Genomic DNA, 19,754 nt, shown 5'->3' on the forward strand with positions numbered 1-19,754 from the left:
TAAATGTATAATATTCATTTATTTATATTTGTGTTATAGAATATCAGAAAAAAATCGGTAGTGTCGTTTTCAAATCCAACAGAACTGGAACCAGCCTCTGGTATCCTATGTTGGACTCTCTTCAGCCTTTTCAGACAGATATAAACAGAGGATGAAAAGAGGCTGACATAGGCGACCAGAGACCGGTTTCGTTTGTGCTGGATTTGAAACCGATGGTACCAATGTTTTTCTGATCTTCTGTAACATATATATAAATAAATATATTTATTTATATATTTTAATTCAGAACTTTTTAAACTAATTCCATCGCGTGGAAATGTGTTTATTTTGCTGAGGCCATTGCATTGGGAAACGATAATCGAAATTAGGGTGTTGCTGGTCATCGTCTATTGATTCCCTCAGCTTTTTCTTTTCACGTTGCTTCCTAAAAGAAATGAAATAAAACATAAAAATGGATGCATAAACTAAACGAATGGCAATTGCAAATAAATATTTAGACATGATGAATTTTGATTGGGTATACAAGTCACGTGTATCTACCACCAGTTACATCTTCACAAGTTGCTCCACATTGAATGAAATATATCAAATTGTTTATCCAATAGAACTATCAAGAAGACTTCTTTTGAAGCGTACCTATAAGTATAAAATAGCTAAATAAACAGAGAAAAACACGAGGAGGGCATGCCGTGTAGCATAATGATAAAGAGTCGTTTTGGGGAAGTTCGAGATCCCCACATTTCTTTGTACTCAAGTGGAGACTACAGTAACTTAAAACATGTTATTAAAAGCAAAACAACTTCAGAATATGTTCTCAATCAGATTAGATTTACCTGGAGCTGACTGTTTGTTGACTAAAGACGAATGTAACCGGGTGAAAAAGGTCAGATTAATATTGAGTAACGCTGGCTTCTCAAACGGTTAAAATTCAAAATAATCTGCATAAAGTTAATATATTCATGTTCCTCTCTCCCCCCTCTCTCTCCCTCTCTCCTTTCTCTCTCTCGTTACAAATATTAGTTGAGATTTCAAAAACTCACTTCATATAGAGCCCATATGCTAGATTCCTATCCTTAGCAACTCAATGCAAATTGACTGAGCGTTCATTGATTAAGAACTTGCTCACCAACTAAAATGATTCCATGCGTAAATAAAACATATGCTGACACACATACAGAGCATTATATTTTCTGGAAGTGAATATTACTATTGTGCTTGTTCATAACATTGTCTTGGTTCTTTTCCACCATCATCGTTTTATATTAAAAGCGTAACACGCATGTCAACAGAATTTATGATCGCACACTTGTTATCGCACAACAACCACAGAGTTGGTTTAGCTGGTCCAGTACTGAGATACATGAAATGCTTTTATTAGTGGTTGTAGTGTGATATGCATCGATTTGCATATAAATGAGGCTTCGCTCCCCAAAAAGATGATATAAAGACTAAAGAGGGCAGAGAAGTTGAGTATAAAAAGAAAATGTTTTCAAATCACCACCGAAAAAATTTTTTTTCCTTTTTCTCTTCTCTTTCCTTTTTCCCTTTTTCATTTCGTTTTTCCCCTTTCTTCCCCATCTTTTAACCTCTTTACAAATGAATGCAATAGGATTAGGAGATCGGGGATCGGTAAGTTGTACGTTTTCTAACCACGACAAGTTCGAGTATATTCAAAAGCATTTTTACAACTGAATAATTCCGATTAACTTTTCCTCATACATGTTCCAAAAAGTAGTATACATTACATATCGCTGCTAATAAACCACTAGAATCTTTAAGGTTTAAGGCGACTACCACACACGCAAACATATGCTTTTCTGTCTAGTTTTTTAATTATCTCTTTGTTTTTTAACCAACCCATCATTTCTTCTTCATTCCTATATTTCAACACTAAATCTTATTCCTTATTCCTATTTTTAACAACATTTAATAACGCTGAAGACCTGATTTTATTTTATCTTTGCTTTTGTATAAGCTGTATCGCTTGAAGAGGTCTCTAGTTACTAGTAACTAGCTGGCTGAAACATGCTCATGATTGGGTAGCAAAGTATTATTGCTTATGTATAAACTAATATAAAGTATGATATTTGATATACATATTAGTTATGAGGGGAGGTGATATTATTGCTTTGTCTAGCCCGCTATTTGCTATTTTTATATATTAAATACTTTTAAGGAGGTACATAATAAATTACTTTAGAATTCCAAGCTAATTTAAAATTTGTATCAACAACTAATAAATGCCATCATATAATAATTATTAATTATAGTTTCAAAACATATATAGTCTTGCTAATCAATAGTAATAGTACACAGTAATAAAAAAATGCAAGGAAATAAAGATGATAAAATGTAAAGTCGATAGAATACTAATACGAGTTATAATGATAGGGGTAATATATTCGCTTAAAGATATTCATGTGCTACTTTAATGCTAACATATTATAATGAAAACAAATCATGTTACTATATCAATATATATATATATATACCAATACTATACTATATCAATATATATATATATATATAAATATATATATATATATATATATATAAAAGTGAACGTGTCTGTCTGTCTGTCTGTCTGTGTACATTTCCCTACGCAATAACTCTGTCAATTTTTAGTCTATAGACTCGAAATTTGAAATACCGGGTACTGAGATTTGGGAAAATCGATGTGACGGGTGTCAGCCAGAAATTTGGCTGTTAAGGGGTCAAATTTCAACGATTTGACCTTTAAGAACTCTACCAAACTTCTCCGACAATTTTGAGTCTAGACACTTGAAATTTTATATATAGGTTCCTTGAACCTGAATCTAATTTAATAAAGTGATTTGAGCCCGAAACTATAAATTTTAAGGGGTCATAATAGGGGTCAAATTAAAAAAAATTACTCTTTTTTTGCTCAGCATACACCTCCAAACACCCGGGCAACGCCGGGCTGAAATGCTAGTATATATATATATATATATATATATATATATATATATATATATATATATATATATATATATATATAACTACTTCATTTACTCACATAAAATTAATATACGAAGGTATAAATTTATGCGTAAACTTTAAGTATTTACTTCAAAAGTACTCAATACGGAGGTAGAGTTAGTTAGTAAGTTATAAAACATATATGGCGATTAAGCCATCCTGAATATTCCACGTTTCATCCACTCTAGGATTCTTCACGCTTATGCGCATAAGCCTGAAGAGTCCTAGAGTGGATGAAACGCGGAATATTCAGTGTAGCTTAATCGCCATATATATTTTATAACTGACTATATATATATATATATTGTATTGATATTAAAAAATAAAAGTTATATAATATATAAACTTTTGTGTAGGCGCATAAAAATTCCACTTTCCGTTTCTTTTTTCTCTTTCTATCTCTGTCTCCGCCTATCCATTCATTTCTAAATTTTTTGTGTCGTCCTCTATTTTTTGTATTAGTTTCTGCAATTTGCTTGTGACCTTTTCAAATTGAAACTTTTGTGAAATTCTCCTTTTCTGTTTCATTTAGGACTAAACTTTCTTTAAACCAACTTTGCTTAACAGGATCTTTAATTATTCATAACTAATTGATCAAAACATTGCCATGATCGTATATAGTTCTGTACTAGTCGTGAAGCGCGTGCGTTATGCAGGTGTTTTGTAGTTTTCAAAATGTCGGAATATATCAACCAGGTTTGACTGATCATTCGTTATGAAACTCGGCCCTGTCAAAACAATCTGAGACCCTAGAATTCGAAAGGTAAATCCCCAGAACTCGCCATCAACGTCTCCAAAAACTCAACAATTTTAAAGTATTATGTATATTTCTTTCTCTCTTTTTCTATTTCTCTTTCATTCCCTTTATCTCTCTTTCAATGAAGAGAGAGAGGGGAATAGAATTATGATGGTATTGTTTTAAACAGTCGAGGCGTCGGATTCCATCGAAAGCAGACGCATAAGTTTTGGGGATGTGAAGCCGTCGGTGATGCACGCGTCAGGTCAGTTCGATATGCTCCCCCAGAATCTATATTTTTATTAAAAAATGTCTTTGTTTGCTGTTTTGTACAAGCGTTAATTTTCAGCGACAGAAAAGCGGTCCATGTCATGAAGAATACGTACCATTAACGCCGCAATGAAGACTCTATGACAACAAGAGGTGCAATCGATTATAACCAACGCCATATCGACCCGATGATATTTCTATCGTCCGTGTGCCTATCGTTTGATTGTGTTTAACACCTGGGTAGCTGGTTGCCGTTAGAAACGTCCACACGACAAACTAAATAACTCTCCTCTGGTTCAAGACTTATAATGTCATATGTGTGTAATGAAAACAGGACAATTGATTCCGTCTATTTGTATTTTTTTTTTCAATTAAGAATCTTACTACTCGTCTACTTGACGAGCGGAAATGTACAGCTTTTATAGCTGGGATTATCAAAGAGGGGATAATCCATATTCACAACATTCTTCCCTACCAAATTTCTCACTGATAGAGAAGAAAGTCTCTTTAATGCCCAGGCTTTCTACGAGCTCATAGTGGCCGCCTCGGCAGTCTATGATTCGAGGTCGGAGTACTCAAACAGGAAAGCTCTTCAGTGCGAGCCTGTTTGTGGGCTCTAAAATACCTCGCTTCGAAATGTTTGCTTCTCAGAGGAGAAGGCCGTTCTGCATCAGAGTCAGTTGCTAGATGAACACGTTTTTTCGGTGCTAGTCCTTCATCGTTCAGGGATTCGGGACGAAGCCCCAACGGAGACAGTGCCATTAGATGATGTGCCAGGAGTATTTTCAGTGTAATAATCTTCCGGAGGGGTTTCAATATCAGGAAGAGTTAGTCTGTCCACAGGGGTTGTCCACGGTACTGGTACGTCTCCGGAAAGTGCTAGGTCTATGGCATTCGTGACGGTACACAATAGGGATTGAATAGCGTATAATACGACAGAGAAGATTTTCCAAATTATCAATCAGACATTCGTTATTTGATGCAGGTAAATTGAACGGTCTTTCAAATAATGCCGTTATATCTTTCGCATTGGCCGTTACCCTTAGGGTTGTAGGGAATTATCCGACTTGTAGCTATTCTTCGTTCCTGTACAAATTGTTGAAGCTGCTCTGACATAAAAGAAGCCCCTCGATCTGAATGTATATAGGCAGGAACTCCAAAGAGCGATTCCTGAACAGGGGCATTGTATAATTAAAGTAGCCGATATGTCTGAGTAAATGCAGGCAAAAGGAAACCGGGAATATTCGTCGATAACAGTTAATAAATATCGCTTCCTTGTTTAGCTCTCTTATTCTTTATTTTGCTTGTAGTAGAGTTGAACATAAAAGCAACTGATTTTGGTCAGTAATAAGTTTAAAGTGGCGTCTGATCAGATACTGCCGCCATCTTCTTAATGCCTCGACTAAGGGGCAGGCTTCTTTTTCAATTGCAAAGTGTCATCGTTCAGCCCGTGAGAGGATCCTTGAAAAAAAGGCTATAGGACCATCAGCGTGTCTCAAAGAAGCAGCAATAGCACAATCTGACGCATCCGTTTCGACAGCCAGATGATTATTTTGGTCTATTGTTGTAATTGCTAATTTTTCAATGTCCTTTTTCAGTCAATCGAATGCCACAACGGCTTGACGGGACAGAGGAAACGTCTCTACATGTGTTAATGGATGTATCTTTTATGAGAAGGATGCAATCCATTGGGAGCAGTGAACAAACATGTCTATAGCACGTTAAAGGGAAGGCCAATTGTGAGGAACAGGCATTTGGAATAAAGGTTTCAAGCAATCTGCGTCCGGTGCTATAAAACCTTTGCTTATGGTATACCGCAGCATGTTTATTTTGTCCAATCCAAAGGAGCATTTGTCGTCGTTTAGGGTAAGGTTGTATTTCTCGACGGTGGACATGAACCATCTGAGATTTATGTCGTGTTCCTTTTTATTATGGCCACATACTGTGACATTGTCAATGTACGCAAACGTGCCTTTCAGTTTCTCATCCGTTATGATTTGGTCGACTATCCTTTGGAAACTGGCTACTCCATTCGTAACGCCAAAAGAAATCCTGAGAAATCGATATAATCGACCGTTCGCCTCGAAAGCTGTGTATAGCTTGTCTCTAGGTCTAATGGCGATCTGATGGTACACGCTTTTCAAATCCAGAAGCCAAAACATACGATATTTGACTATTTCGCCTGTCATTTCATCTATCCTGTGTAGCAGGAAGACGTCCAAAAGAGTAAATTTATTTATGGTTTGGAAGTAATCTTCTTTTTATAGTGTTCAAAAGTGGTTATAATTACCTAAGCCCTCTAGGGTGATTTGCTAGGTTAAATTATACCATCCTCGAGTAGTCTTTTTATCTCAGAGTCAATGAATTTTTTATTACTATAAGTAAAAACGTTCGCTTCTCACTGCTATGGGTTGCAGTTTTCAGTTAGGTTTTTGAAAAGTGACGGGTACTGGATTTTTGCTGTCACCAATCCACAAATTTTCAATGCAGGCATTGAACCACCAAACGGAATTTCAATCTGTGAATGTTGCTGCAGAAAAAGGTGTCCCAGTATTATTTTGCAACAAACGTTTTTCATTGCGGATAATTTAGTGGTTTTACAGGAGACGTTATTAAATAGTAAGTCCACCAAACAATAAGCACTTACGTGTGCAGACAATGACGCATTTACCATTGTTACTCTTCTGGGAGAGGAGACAAAATGCAAGTTGTTGGTTTTTAACAAGCTTTCTAAGATAAAATTTTATGAGTTTCCGCTATCGATTAGAGCATTCGTAGATCTTCCGTTAATTTTCATTTTTATAATAGTTTTGTAAAGGCATTCAGGGGAGGCTGCTAATATCGCAGATGTATTTTGACGAGCGGCTTTATATAGGGTTTTAGAAGACTTGCATACCTTTGAAAAATGACTAAGTTTTCCACATTTATGACAAAGAGTATCTCTAGCAGGACAGGAAACTCGTAGGTGTTTAGATAAGCTGCAAAAAGATACTAGATGTCCCTTTTTTAAGCACCAATGATCGATTCTTCTTTAAGCTTCGTTGGACTATCGCCGCGGGAGGGCGGTAGGAATAGGTGGATTTAGCGCGACGTCCACGGTGTCTGGTTATAAATAAGAACGAAACTGCTGTATAGCACATTCGAAGTTATAGGCTTGCTCGTAAACTGTGCTAAGTGTAAGAGTCTTATTCTCAAGAAGACGTTGTCTTACCTGAGCATTACGTAAGCCGTTAATGAAGGCGTCCAAAATGTGTTGCTCTTGGGCCTCTAATGCCGTCAGTGGACAAAAGTTGAAACCTTTGCCCAGTGTCCGAAGGCTTTTAAAGAAATGTTCTATTCTTAATTGAAAAAAATATAATTAAAACAGGACAGGAGATTCCGTCTAGTAATCTTTTATTCAATCAAGAATCTTACTATTCGTCTACTTGACAAGCGGAAATGAACAGTTTTTATAGCTTGGATTATCAAAGAGGAGATAATCCATATTCACAACAATGTGAAACTGAGGAGAGTTATTTGATTTGTAATTGGAACGTTTCCGGAATTGTTCTTATGTCCTGGCATGGCAACCAGCCTCCCAGGGAGTAAACAATATGTACATCCCCTTTAGACTAAGGAGTTGATACGCTACAAACATTCGTTACCTCAAGAGTCCAATAAGTTTGTTTTGCTATCGGCTGAGTCTTGTATTTGGATGTTCTTGGCGTCATTACGACAGGGTTTCATCAACATTAATGCAGGAACCGCTGTACAGTGTTGATATATATAATTATAATGGGTTCATCCGAATCGTATAAATACAACAGACTTGTAAATTAAAAAAATATCCATTTTGAATTTGAAGACAGGGCCGAGTGTCACAGGAAAGAAAGATATTTTTTTTTATAGCATGGACAAGTTCCTATTTACAATGCCTCCCCACGGGACAGAGTTAGACACCAGTGGAGAAAAGGAACAAAAATAAAAATTGTCTCAGTCGTGAAGGATTTCCCTCCTCTGACAGAGAACAAGAAATGGAAGTGCAGCATATGAAGAACAGATACTACACTTTGATCTTGTCCAAAGGAAAACAAGATCCAATATTCGGAACATTTTTTGTTCTTGTGATTAAGGGAGGTGGTGTTTGATAAAAACGGAAGCGATGATTTAATATTCTATTTTATTTTTAAATCCTCGAAACAGTGTTTCATGGTAGACAACTGACGATCCTTGAAATGATATTAGGATTATTGTGAATTCGAGAAAGCAAGTTTATACAGCGATTGCAAATGATTACATGATTTACTGACTAAAATAGATTTCAAACGAATGATAAAAAATATATAAAAATTAAATAAGTTTTTTCATATAGGTTTATATATATATACATATATATATATATATATATGTATATATATATATATATATATATATATATGATTTCCGATATAGATAGAATTCTAAAAATAATAGACTATTTTCGATTGTGAGTATCGACAATAGAAAATATGAATCCATAAATAACACTAGTTACCTTAAATATATTACTGTGCCGACAGCGATCAGAATTATAACGAGAATTGCTCCACTGCATCCGATAGCCACAAAGATCCACTTCTTTTTAGGATCATCAGGTCCTGAAAATATCAACAATAAAACAAATTGAAATTCATGGACTTTAAGTGTTTTTACTTCATGAATGCCAAGCTTACAGTTCAACACTCACACATGTTAGTTAAAACAGATAAAACCTATATAAATGTGAATGTCAGAATATTAGTATGACTTTAAAATAAAAAAAAAGTAGGACTTAGAGGTATGTTATAAAAAATGATAATGAGGATGTTGTAAGCCAAGGGAAATGTTGGTACTCTTGCATAATTTGACCCAAATTCTCATGATTTACCGTCAAGCCCGGATCGGGCGAAACCGGCAATTATCGGTGAGAGCCGAGTGGCGTAGAAGACGCCGACTAAGGAAAAAAGCAAAACAAACCGGAAAAAAAAATGCAAATTATCAAAAATAAGAAAAAACCTACATTGATAAAGCAAATATGTTTATTTATTTTATTTTAGTATTTATATATATATTTTTTTTTTTTGCAAAATATTTATCAACAGCAAGTTATGTAAATATTGTTATCTTCAAAAAAAGGTTGTTTACCCGTATAAATGTTAGGTTTAAGTACATTTTTTTTGTTTTTCTTTAACCGTATTTTTTTTCTTGTTTTTTTAAATTTTATTTTCAAGACTTTTTGTTCAGTCAGGTTGTTTTTTTTTTGTTTTGTTTTTTTATTTTTTTGTGGGGGATTACACAGAAATAGAAAAACATATTTTTTTTTTTTCAATAGTGATTTTTTTTTACGGTTGTTAACTGCCGGCGGAAGAGCTTTCTTGAGATGATGATATTTCCTTAGGAATCTTTTACTTCGGTCGACTGTTGATTGGCCATATCGACAGCAAAGAGAGAGGTGATGGGGTAGAGGAAATGGGAGGAAGCCCCAACCGGGTAGCTTTCGGAAATGATGGAGACAAAAGGATCGTTTCCAAATTTTTGTCTCCACATAAATTCAAGTAAATATGTACCCAGAAGCTCCCGGCTGGTCCCGCATTCTTGCTTGTTACGCTGTTTTGCTTCCACATCCTTTCAACATGGTTCGTTGTTTTTCTAGCATGCACAGATTTATTTCCTTGCCTGTCATTTTTTGTTTGGCGAGTCTGAAAATATAGTTGTTTGTCAGCTTTTTGGGGGTTCAGTCGATTTCTCCCAATTCGAGTGTCGTCTGCTAATAAGATAATTAACATAGCTATGCATGGTTTAGTTTTTTTATAAAAATCACTTTCAACAAGTCATGAAACCACTTGATGTAAGAAGCTTAAATTAAAAATATAACTTTAAAATCAAAAACTCGCCAACGATAATTGTTATATGGATAGATTCTGACACCCTTTGTCAGAAACATCGCTCATGGAATTGAGGACTACATAACAAAATAAGGGAAGCGAGAGTTACAATGCTGCCGAAAATAAACCCGTTCCACTTCAGAATTGATATTTGTTTCTTGTCAGGAATTATAAGAATGCAAGTATCAACTCCCTTATATACTGACGCTTTTTATTAGCATGTGTCATGATATAGAAGAACGGTTTTGTCAGTCTTATCCATACAAACGTCTGTGCTACAGACATACTCTAAGGGTATCCGTTCACTGACTTGTATCGTATCTTTCACGTTTTTGTAGAAGTTAGAATCAGTTTTTTATAACTGATACAGGAGATAGTATTTTTTTCAGTTGACTTTTTTACTTCTGAGCCTAGGATGGGAGTTAAAGGTTTACAATATTTGCAGGAATCGGTCGGGAGTTGTAATTGGGTATTTTAAAGATTAACTCCAATCAAAGGTTTTCAGCTGACCCACCCCATCTCTAGCCACAACAAGATCTAAGACCTGTCTCATCACCATGTGTCTGTTTTACAAGTACTTGAATGTAATGTTCTCTTGACTAACGCGACAAGCAGCAAAATCATACCCCTTCACTGTTCAGGTCACTTGATGTTGAAAAGCCTTATACTTTTTTCTTCATTCGGATTGCTAAACTTTGTAATTCCCTCCTTGTTTCCTGCTTCTCTGGCTGTACTAACCTGCAAAAGTTTAGATGTAATGCAAATAAACATTTAGCCGCTCAACTCTCCACAGTCAAATAGTATCTCCTTAAGTTCCAAGTGGTAATAAAGGTAAAAATAAAGTATATATATATATATATATATATATATATATATATATATATATATATATATATATATATATTCTCCCAATCCAAATAAGCATTTTGCAATGTTATAAGAATGTTCTGAGTCTACCGAGTAGTCTGGTGTGTCGATGAGGGTATTATTTGGTTATGGTCGAGGCATGTACTCTTTGATTGCTTGTGTTAAAAAAATCGTTAATACTTATCAATGCACATACCATTATATATCTCACATTGGTCTCCAGAAAATTTATTCAAACAATTACAGCTGTGGTACATATCGTACCTGTGCTGATTACATATTCCTCCATTTTTGCAATAGGCTGGGTCAATAAGGCATTTACCTGCAACAAATAAATAAAAGACAATTAACTGAAAGAAAATAATAAATACACATACAATGAAGACACAGTAGTTAAAATGAAATTATATATATCGAATATATGTATATCCAGGGTGGCTCAAAATAAGCACCCTATTTTGTATTTCATTCGAAAGTTGTCTTTTACAATTTTTGTCCATATTATTGTCCATATTATAGAGATTCAAGTGACACCAACATGGATTCAACTAAACTTCATACAACGCAACAGCAGGAAAAAAATCATCGAGGCGTAATTTGCAACAAAATCAGTTCTGGTGCAGTGACAATGCAGGAAACATTTTGGCAGGAACAATGTACCTGATAGAAGGACGATTCAACTTTTCAAGCAAAATTTTGGGAAACAGGAAGTGTCGCAAATACCCAAAAAGACCACAGTGGTTAACATCGTTCTGCCATTATTCCTGACAATATTCACATTTTACAGTAATGCCTTGCGGAATCCCTCAGAAAATCAACATGCCGTCTATTATAAGAAACAGATATTTCGAGATCATTAGTTTTGAGAAGGTTCAAAATTCAAGTCTTGTAGCAGCAAACCAATTGCAATAAATCAGAACGAGAATCATTTTGAGAAGATATCAGTCAAAGGATGGAAACTGATCCTGGTTTGTTGGATTAGATTTTCTTTATATAACGAGGATCACTGTCACTTGAGTGGGCGTATCAACAAGCAGAACATCTGCTTCTGGACTCAGCAACATGAACATACCTATCGCCCTTTTAGCCAACAATAGCATCATCTAGACAAAAAAAATCTTTAGCATCTTAATACCTTCTCTGTCTCCATATGGCTCAAATGGACAATTTTACCCCGAGCATTGAGTATGTTTAATATTTTCGAGTTATTTTTACTTTTTAATAGAGAATAGTAAATTAATTATTTTTCAAAATGTTTTTAATTAAAACTTAAAGTAATTTCATAACCTTAATTGTCAAAAAAGACAGTTTAAAATGTCATGTTATTATTTTAGATTTTAAAATTGTAAAAAAAGTACTTGTACTATGAGAAATTTTAAAGTAAATTCTTAAAAAGTTAAATAAAAATTTTCAGTAACTATTTTGGAAATAATTTGGAAATATTTTTTTCAATAGATATCGTCTATTTTTTAAAAAAATTAATACAATAGTTTACGCGAAAAGTAAAAGCGATAGTAATTGTCTGTATTTTTGAGATGAGGTGTTTTCATTGATGGAGATTGTCGGACTGACTTCCTCATCTTGGTTGTTATCGTCACAACGTTTCGACGTTTTGCCCTCCGGCCTTCATTAGGTGTTTTATATCGAACTGGGGAACCGTTTGTTGGGAGTCTCGAACCCAACCCTTTATTATTATTACGGGGGTACCGTGTTCGGACCCCAGCTAGACTTTGGGACATAGTTGCTGATTCTCTATTTTGAATGTTACTTTTTCACTGCCTTCGTTCAGGATTGAACTCAGCACCTTTGGGTAACTGAAACTTTGATACAACGACTAGGACCACTCGGCCATATGTCACTAACAACCAAGACGAGGAAGTCAGTCCGACAATATCAATCAAGTAAAAGCGATGTTTTTAGTCTCAAATTGGAAATTATATATTATTTATATATTATTAGTTGTTTAAAATGGTAAAAAAAAATTTTAAATAAGAATATTTTAGTGTAACCTAATCCCCCATTGAGGAGCTTTAGAACTACGCTGAGATAGCTTTTTGACCAATCCCCTGTAACGGCAGGTGCCTCGGGAATTTAGGGTGGATAAATATAGATATATTTTAATTCATTGTCAAAATGGATATATTTGTTTTTTGGTTGGAAAAACCTAAGATATTTTGTTATTGGGGAAAAACTCAACAACAAGAAATGCGAGGATATTAGACGAACATGTTGTACTGGCTGAGTGATGGCTGATGACCTCGAGGTTATGGGATTTTTAGTCTTGAATGGGGTCTCAGATCGTTGGGGCTTAGTGTGATTTGATTGGCTGGGGAGACATCCACCCCACCCACATCGGGTCGATACGCTCTAAAATTAAGAAGATTGCTTGTTGAATTTGGGGAGAACAGATCGTATAAACCCGCCGACCCCTCCACCTCCCTCATCCAACTGTCTGTCGCTGTCTCTGAAGAAATTTGAGACTGTGAAAAAAACTTACAAAAACAGAATGAGATCAGTAAAAACATTTGTACATAATTCTGCGAAATTAAGCTTCTGTAGATAGACTACATGAGTTTGTCTTTCTTCCTACCTGCTGCTTCGATATTCGCTTTCAGCATACCAGATTACATGTAACAACCTCAGAGAAAACTATACTACACGAGCCAAGAATTCAGATAGACAGGGGTCCTTAATCACCTTCTCATTGAAGGGTTACATTAGATCAATTCTTTTAATATAAAAATCTTTTCAGTAAGTATTTCGAAAGATTCTAATTTTCTATGTAGAACTTTTACTCTTTACTCATATATATTGTAGTCATGACTAGTGACAGTGAGGGGTTACAGCTTTGTTGCCGTTTGACCAGGACGACCTTATGTTACCACGGAAGAAGAAAGTAAAAATGGTGCTGGGATTGCATTACAATCTTACAGTTGGTGATATCGACCAGAAAAAAAAGAAGGGTGAGATTTAATATTTCTCATTTTTGTTACCACGAAAAAAAAAACAGAGTTGGGATTGCGTTATAATCATACATTATCGGTGGCAGAAAAAAAGACGTACTAAGAAAGAGACAGAGAGACAGACGGAGATATCTGAAACCAAATGGAAGGAGAGACGGAAAAGGAAATCGATAAAGAGACACCCGAAAAAAAAAGGGCCTGAAGAAAGACTTTGAGCCAGAAAAAGAATTCGCACGTGTGAAAAGGACATTTTGTTTTTGGAAAAAAAGGAAGAGAAAACAGAGAGAAAAAGAAACGCCGGTTGAAAAAAAAAACATTTGAACATTTTGGAAAAAAAGGAAGAGAAAACAGAGAGAAAAAGAAACGCCGGTTGAAAAAAAAACATTTGAACATTTTGGAAAAAAAGGAAGAGAAAACAGAGATAGAAGACGAAAAAAAAGAGACACTTTTGACAGCCTTCAACAAGTGCTCGTTGCAAAGCGACGAGAGAGAGAGATAGATAGAGAGAGAAGAACAACACAGGCGGGTAAGCGAACCTTTTTTTTCTTTCTACTGTCTGTGCAAATTGGCCTAGAGAGAGAGGGGGGAGAGTAAGAAGGATCATAGAGAGAAAGAGAGAGAGAGAGGCAGTAAGATAGCGTATTTTTGCTGTCGCCGTGGAATTAACGGTTGGTCGTGCACGCTTCCAACCCTATAGCAGTAATATCAATGAATTAATGAAAGGAAGGTGTGATATTTGCAGGTACAAGCGAAGGTTGTTTTAAAACGGACCAATCGCTGTGGCGTGAACATTTTTCTGCTGTGATTGAATTATATAAATTTTTTGTTGTTGAATTAAAAGGCTTGAGAGAGAAAGAAGAGAAACCTTATTGTTTTTAATGATAAAACAATTGATTGTAATTCAATTGACGCTTAAATGAAGCTTATATTTTTTTCTTTCTTTATTGAATTAAAAGCTTGAAGGAAAGAAAAAAGAGACAAAGTAAAAAAGTTTTTATTGCTTTTGCTTGTGTTTTTTTGTCATTGTCTAATTGTTTTTTTATTATTATTCTTTTGTTGTTGATATTGAGTTAAAGTCTGAAGAGGAAGTTCTTATTTTTTGTTGTTGTTGTTGTTTAAACAATCATTTGGGCGTAGAGAAGTAATCAATATTGAGGGGATAGCTGGATGAATTGTGGCAATGTCGACTGAAGCCTTCAGGAGCGAATCGCTCCTACGGAAGGGAGAGGTTGACACTGATCAGAATAAAGGGAGGCGGAAGCCCTGGTCGAGTTAGTTATGGGGTGTGGCCAATCAGAAAGTTTTCCCAGGGAATGGCGGTATGTGGCGGAAATTACTCTAGCTCTGTTGGGGAGATTGGATAATTGGATACATTCTATTTTGAAGAAAAAAACAGTTTATGATCTGACGGAGAGAGAGGTAATTTCGCTGGCATGTGAACACACGTCGGGATCAGCCTCGAGGTTTATTTGCCAACAAATAACTGATAATCCTCAGTTGAAATGGGAGCAATTACGAGCAGCTTTAGAAGGTGAGTATTCCGGAGAACAGAGTCTCCTTGACGCAATGAGAAAAATAATTCAGATCCGACAACAATCCGGAGAAAGCATAGCTGACCTAGGCGACCGGATATCTGGTTTGGCTGGAAGGGCTTTTCCGGATGAGAAGCTGAGAGAAACTGAAACAGTGCAGGCGTTATTGGCTGCTATATTGGAAGAGGCTTTAAGGGATAGAGATGTCCGAGTCGATGCCATGAACGATGGTCCATCCGGATTGCAGGGAGCAGTTGAATTGGCCTGGTGTAGGGAGCAGGTATGAGCACAAATTCGTTGCCCCTGGTGTAAGAGTATCTTGTGTAGGAGACGGTGAGACTCGTCGTGGGCGACGAAGCATTTCACTGAAGAACCACGGCAACACACAGCAAACCAACAAACAATGACAGCCACGGCGCGAAGGCAACTAACAAAGCTCAGCTGACTGCACGAATAGAAACGGAACCCAACGGTCACTGTACTGATCGCCACAAACGTCAGTACCCGACTGCCTCGCACCTCCAATGGACCGATTTTTATTACTCAAGATGGCCTAGCTAATTTGCATCCCCGCGAGATCTCGCACGATCCTGCGAGATTCCGTCTCTAATAAAAGCAGGCAGGCGCCATCTTGAAACTCTTTCTTCCGCTGCCCCGACCACAGGATCAGCCACCACCCCACATGCCAGGCACACACGGACCCTCTTGCGCCGAGGGCTACGGTTAGTCTCACACTCCCCCCTGGTCTCCAGATCACATACGTGACACGGCGGACGTGGCCGTTTGATTCGAGCACTCCTGCGGAGGGGTATTGCCGGGACTTCCTCATCGGAGCTCTCAGAAGTGGCATCGGAAGCATCAGCATCAGCATTAGAGCTCGCAGTTGAGTCATCAGGTCCATGGGGCACAGGTTGGATCCATCGCTCATCGTTGGATGACTCGCTCCTTCCACTGCTCGCAGTTGAGTCACCAGGTTCGTGGGGCACGGGTTGGATCCATCGCTCATCGTCGGATGACTCGCTACTTCCACTGCTTGCCGATTGGTCAGCGCTTAGAGCGGGCCGGACATCCCTTACGTGGCGCGGAGTAACATCGACTAGTATGGCCTGTTCACTGATGACGCCGGTGACCCTCCCCCTCCAAAAGCTGCTGGTGCACCGGCCGCCGGGTGGCTTCACCCAGACGGTGTCTCCCACTTGGTACGTCCCCTGGGGTTCTCGTTGGTCGGGTAGACACACTTCAACGTCCTTGACGCGCACGTGGTAGTGATGAATCGCATCAGCGGGCGCACTGCCGCCAGTCACGGTGTCCTTAGGCGTTGTGTTGTATCTGTAAACCGCCTCCGCGATCGTACACTTCTTCCTGGCCGCGATCCTCTTCACGGTTCGGTGGCATCGCTCCGCTATGCCGTTGCCGCTCGGCACATACGCGCATCGGTGTCGAAGGCGGATCCCCCAGTTGTCCATAAAATGCCTAAATTCCCTGCTGCAGAACGCCGTGTCGTTATCCGTGAGGATCTCCTCAGGCGGCCCCCTTTCGTAGAATATGGATTCCAATTCGTGGATGACACTGGTGGAATCCTGCCTTGCCAATTGGCGCCAAATCGCGAACCTCGTTGGCCCGCAGTCTATCAGCGTGAGGAAGTGGGTTATATCCATACCCAACCGACTCCAAGTCGCGTCCACTCCCAGCTGTCCTTTCCGCCATCTGGCTGGGGCGGGATCGATGGACTGGCACGTTTGGCACTCCCTGACCACTGCGCTTACTGCGCTTTTTGGTATTGATAGTCTAGCCAACTTCACAAAGTAGTAGGTCCGTTGCACTCCGGGGTGCCCACTGTCGTGATATATCTTCCTGATTTCGTCCTCCTCGACGGAGGCAGCACACAGAGGCAATGGCTTAGCTTCTTTCTTCATAGCCTCATACCATCTCCGTGGTACCCGAGTGAGCTTGTCGGCGAGGTTGTAGTCCAAGGTGACGAGCACTACGTCTACGGACAGGTTGTACTCCGTCACCAGTTTTTTCACAGTCTCGAGCCTCCGTCTTATCAGCATTTCGCTGGCTGCCTTGGTGCGTGCCCTGGCCTTGCTCGTGAGTGTGTCCGACACCCAGTGGTGCACGCAAAGTGAGTCAGTGTGCACACGCAGTTTCTTCACTTCCCATTGAAGTGCCAGGTTAATGCCCTTTATTACAGCGTCGAGTTCTGCCAGGTTGATATGGGCAGCATCATTCGCCGGTCGCAGCCAGCAGGCATCCTCAACTACGGCCCCATCTTTCTCCAAAACTACACCGATCGCTAGAGAACTTGCGTCCACCCACACGCTCAGTTCGTCTCCCTGCACGCACCAGTCCCCTGTGGCGGGGTCATTCTTTTTCACACTAGCGACGGTCTCCTTTAACATTCGAACCAATAGTTCGTCGGTTATCTCATCGTCCCAGCCTTTGCTGACCGCATTTGCCCTCCTTTTTATGACGCCTGTCGCTGCACGAACCCATCCGCATACTGGAAGGTTCCCCACAAATTTCCCGCGCAGGGAGAACACGGCACGTCTTGTGTAAACGTCGGGTACGTCGGGAACTGCGGTTCCACGCCTCCACTTCAGGATCCCTCGCTCCTCTTGAACGCTCAACCCCAATACGCGGGCACCATCCTCAAGCCGCTCAGAGTCCTTGCAGTTTAGACCAAACTCGGAAAGTTTGGATCTTACGCGCGAAGAGGACACGATATCTTCGTTCACGTATATATCGTCAATATACGCCGATGTTCCCTTTCTGATCCATTCTTCTTGTGACAACACGGCATTGACGATAGCCTTCATTATCTGGGGTGCTACGTTTAGCCCAAATCCGAGTCGCGTAAGACAGTATCTCTTCCCGGAAAACATCACTGTCTGGAAAGGCCACATCGCCTCGCCGATCCGGACCTGCAAGTATGCTTTTCTCAAGTCCAGTAGGGACACATTGGACCCCTGCCGGCGCCACTCTCGCAGCTTGCTGGCACAGACGTCGGCGTCCGCTGTGAACGCATCAACGTGCGCATTCAACTCACGGTAGTCCATTACCGGCCTCACCTTTGACTTGTTAGGTTGGGCAACTGCCATCAGCGGTATCAGGCCCTTGGGGGGTCCAAGTTTGTCGTAGGGGTATGGAATCAGCCAACCGTTCTTAATCCATTCACGGAGCTCGCTTTCGTATGCAGGCCTTATCTGGTCGGGCATACGGTACTCTGCCACTTTGTTTTGTAGTTTGGCCGGTTCCTTGTCTTCTGACCACCTCCAAGTGGCGGTCCACGCCTTCTTTTGGTCGTCGAATTCCGCACTGAAGTCTGGCTGGTCGACTCTTAGTGCTGCGCACACCGGGGGCCTATCCTGAAACTCTACAACGCCAGCGCGCGTTATGCGCACGCCGCCCAGGGCTTTGATGGCATCGTAGCCTAGCAACAGGTCGAAACTCAGCGGCTTTTCGCGTGTCACCAGCGCTTCGACGTTGGCCGAGTTCCCAGTTCTTGTGCGAATGTGTACCACACCCACGCCGCAACACATTCGTATTTTTCCAGTGATGGTAGTTATCCTGACGTTCTTCTTTTTCCACGCCCGACAGAAGTCCGCACACACTATGGTGCGGGAGCAACCGGAATCAAGGAGGGCTGAACATAACGTGTCATTAACTCGGACCTGAATGACAGGGAGCGCCTTGTTTATTTTCTGTTCGGGGAAGAGGTCGGCACTGGCACCTTGTCCCCGTCCCCGTTTCCCGCACAGTCTCGGGCCATGTGCCCAGTCTTGTTACAGCGGTAGCAGCGAACAGCCATCGACCGCCTTCTACAATTTCTTGCCATGTGGCCCCGCCCGTTGCATCTGTAGCAGATGACATCACCTTGCGGGCTGGGTCCCTGAGACGGTCCTTCGCCACTTGGTGGGGCCTGTGCGACGGCGACTACCGGTTCCTGCACCGTCGAGTCATCCTTCATTATTGTCCTGGCTCTGTCCACTAGGTCACTCAGCGGTAGTGAGGACATGGTAGAGGTTGCTCGCAGGAGCTGCTTTGCTCCAGCGGGGAGTCCTGACAGGAATTTGTAGGCTAGGGCCCTCTCGGGAAGACCGCCGAACAACACCGTCAGCTTCTTAAGTTCGGCGAGATACACGTCCACAGTTTCGCCCAAGCGTATAGACCTCGTCTCAAACTGCTCCCATGCAGTGGCGGGGTCAGTGGCGAACGCCCTGTACAACGCCGCCTTGATACTCGAGTAGTCACACTTCTCCTCAGCGCTGAGTTGCTGATATACAGCGAAGGCCCCGCCGGTCAGCCGCAGAGGAATCACGCGCTCGACATTTTTCACGCCGGACAACTGACAATGTAACTCGACCTTCTCAACCCAGCTGAGTACCGGGTCGGATCCGTCGAATTCCGGTATCAACTTTAGATCGAACCTATCCGCCATTGAAGAAAAGAAAACCAACTTCGGAGTGGGGAGGCCGAAATAGCTTGTAAGAGTATCTTGTGT

At 39.9% G+C, this 19,754-nt stretch overlaps 1 protein-coding gene across 1 annotated transcript in view; it reads right to left on the bottom strand.

Annotated features, from left to right (window-relative positions):
* Positions 1-210: 210 nt before the first annotated feature.
* LOC145276289 (uncharacterized) overlaps positions 211-19,754 on the bottom strand; it is a 90,599-nt gene continuing 71,055 nt past the window's right edge. Inside the window, exons 12-14 of the mRNA XM_080127707.1 lie at positions 10,952-11,077; positions 8,520-8,622; positions 211-424 (exon numbers count right to left, since the gene is read on the bottom strand). Coding sequence (XP_079983833.1) covers positions 298-424; positions 8,520-8,622; positions 10,952-11,077 — 356 coding nt within the window. The 3' untranslated portion in view covers positions 211-297. The remainder of the gene's footprint in view (positions 425-8,519; positions 8,623-10,951; positions 11,078-19,754) is intronic.

Source organism: Euprymna scolopes, unplaced genomic scaffold, assembly GCF_053919585.1.
Source record: "Euprymna scolopes isolate OS-2025 unplaced genomic scaffold, ASM5391958v1 sca80, whole genome shotgun sequence".
In the NCBI taxonomy this organism is placed as follows: Eukaryota; Metazoa; Mollusca; class Cephalopoda; order Sepiida; family Sepiolidae; genus Euprymna; species Euprymna scolopes.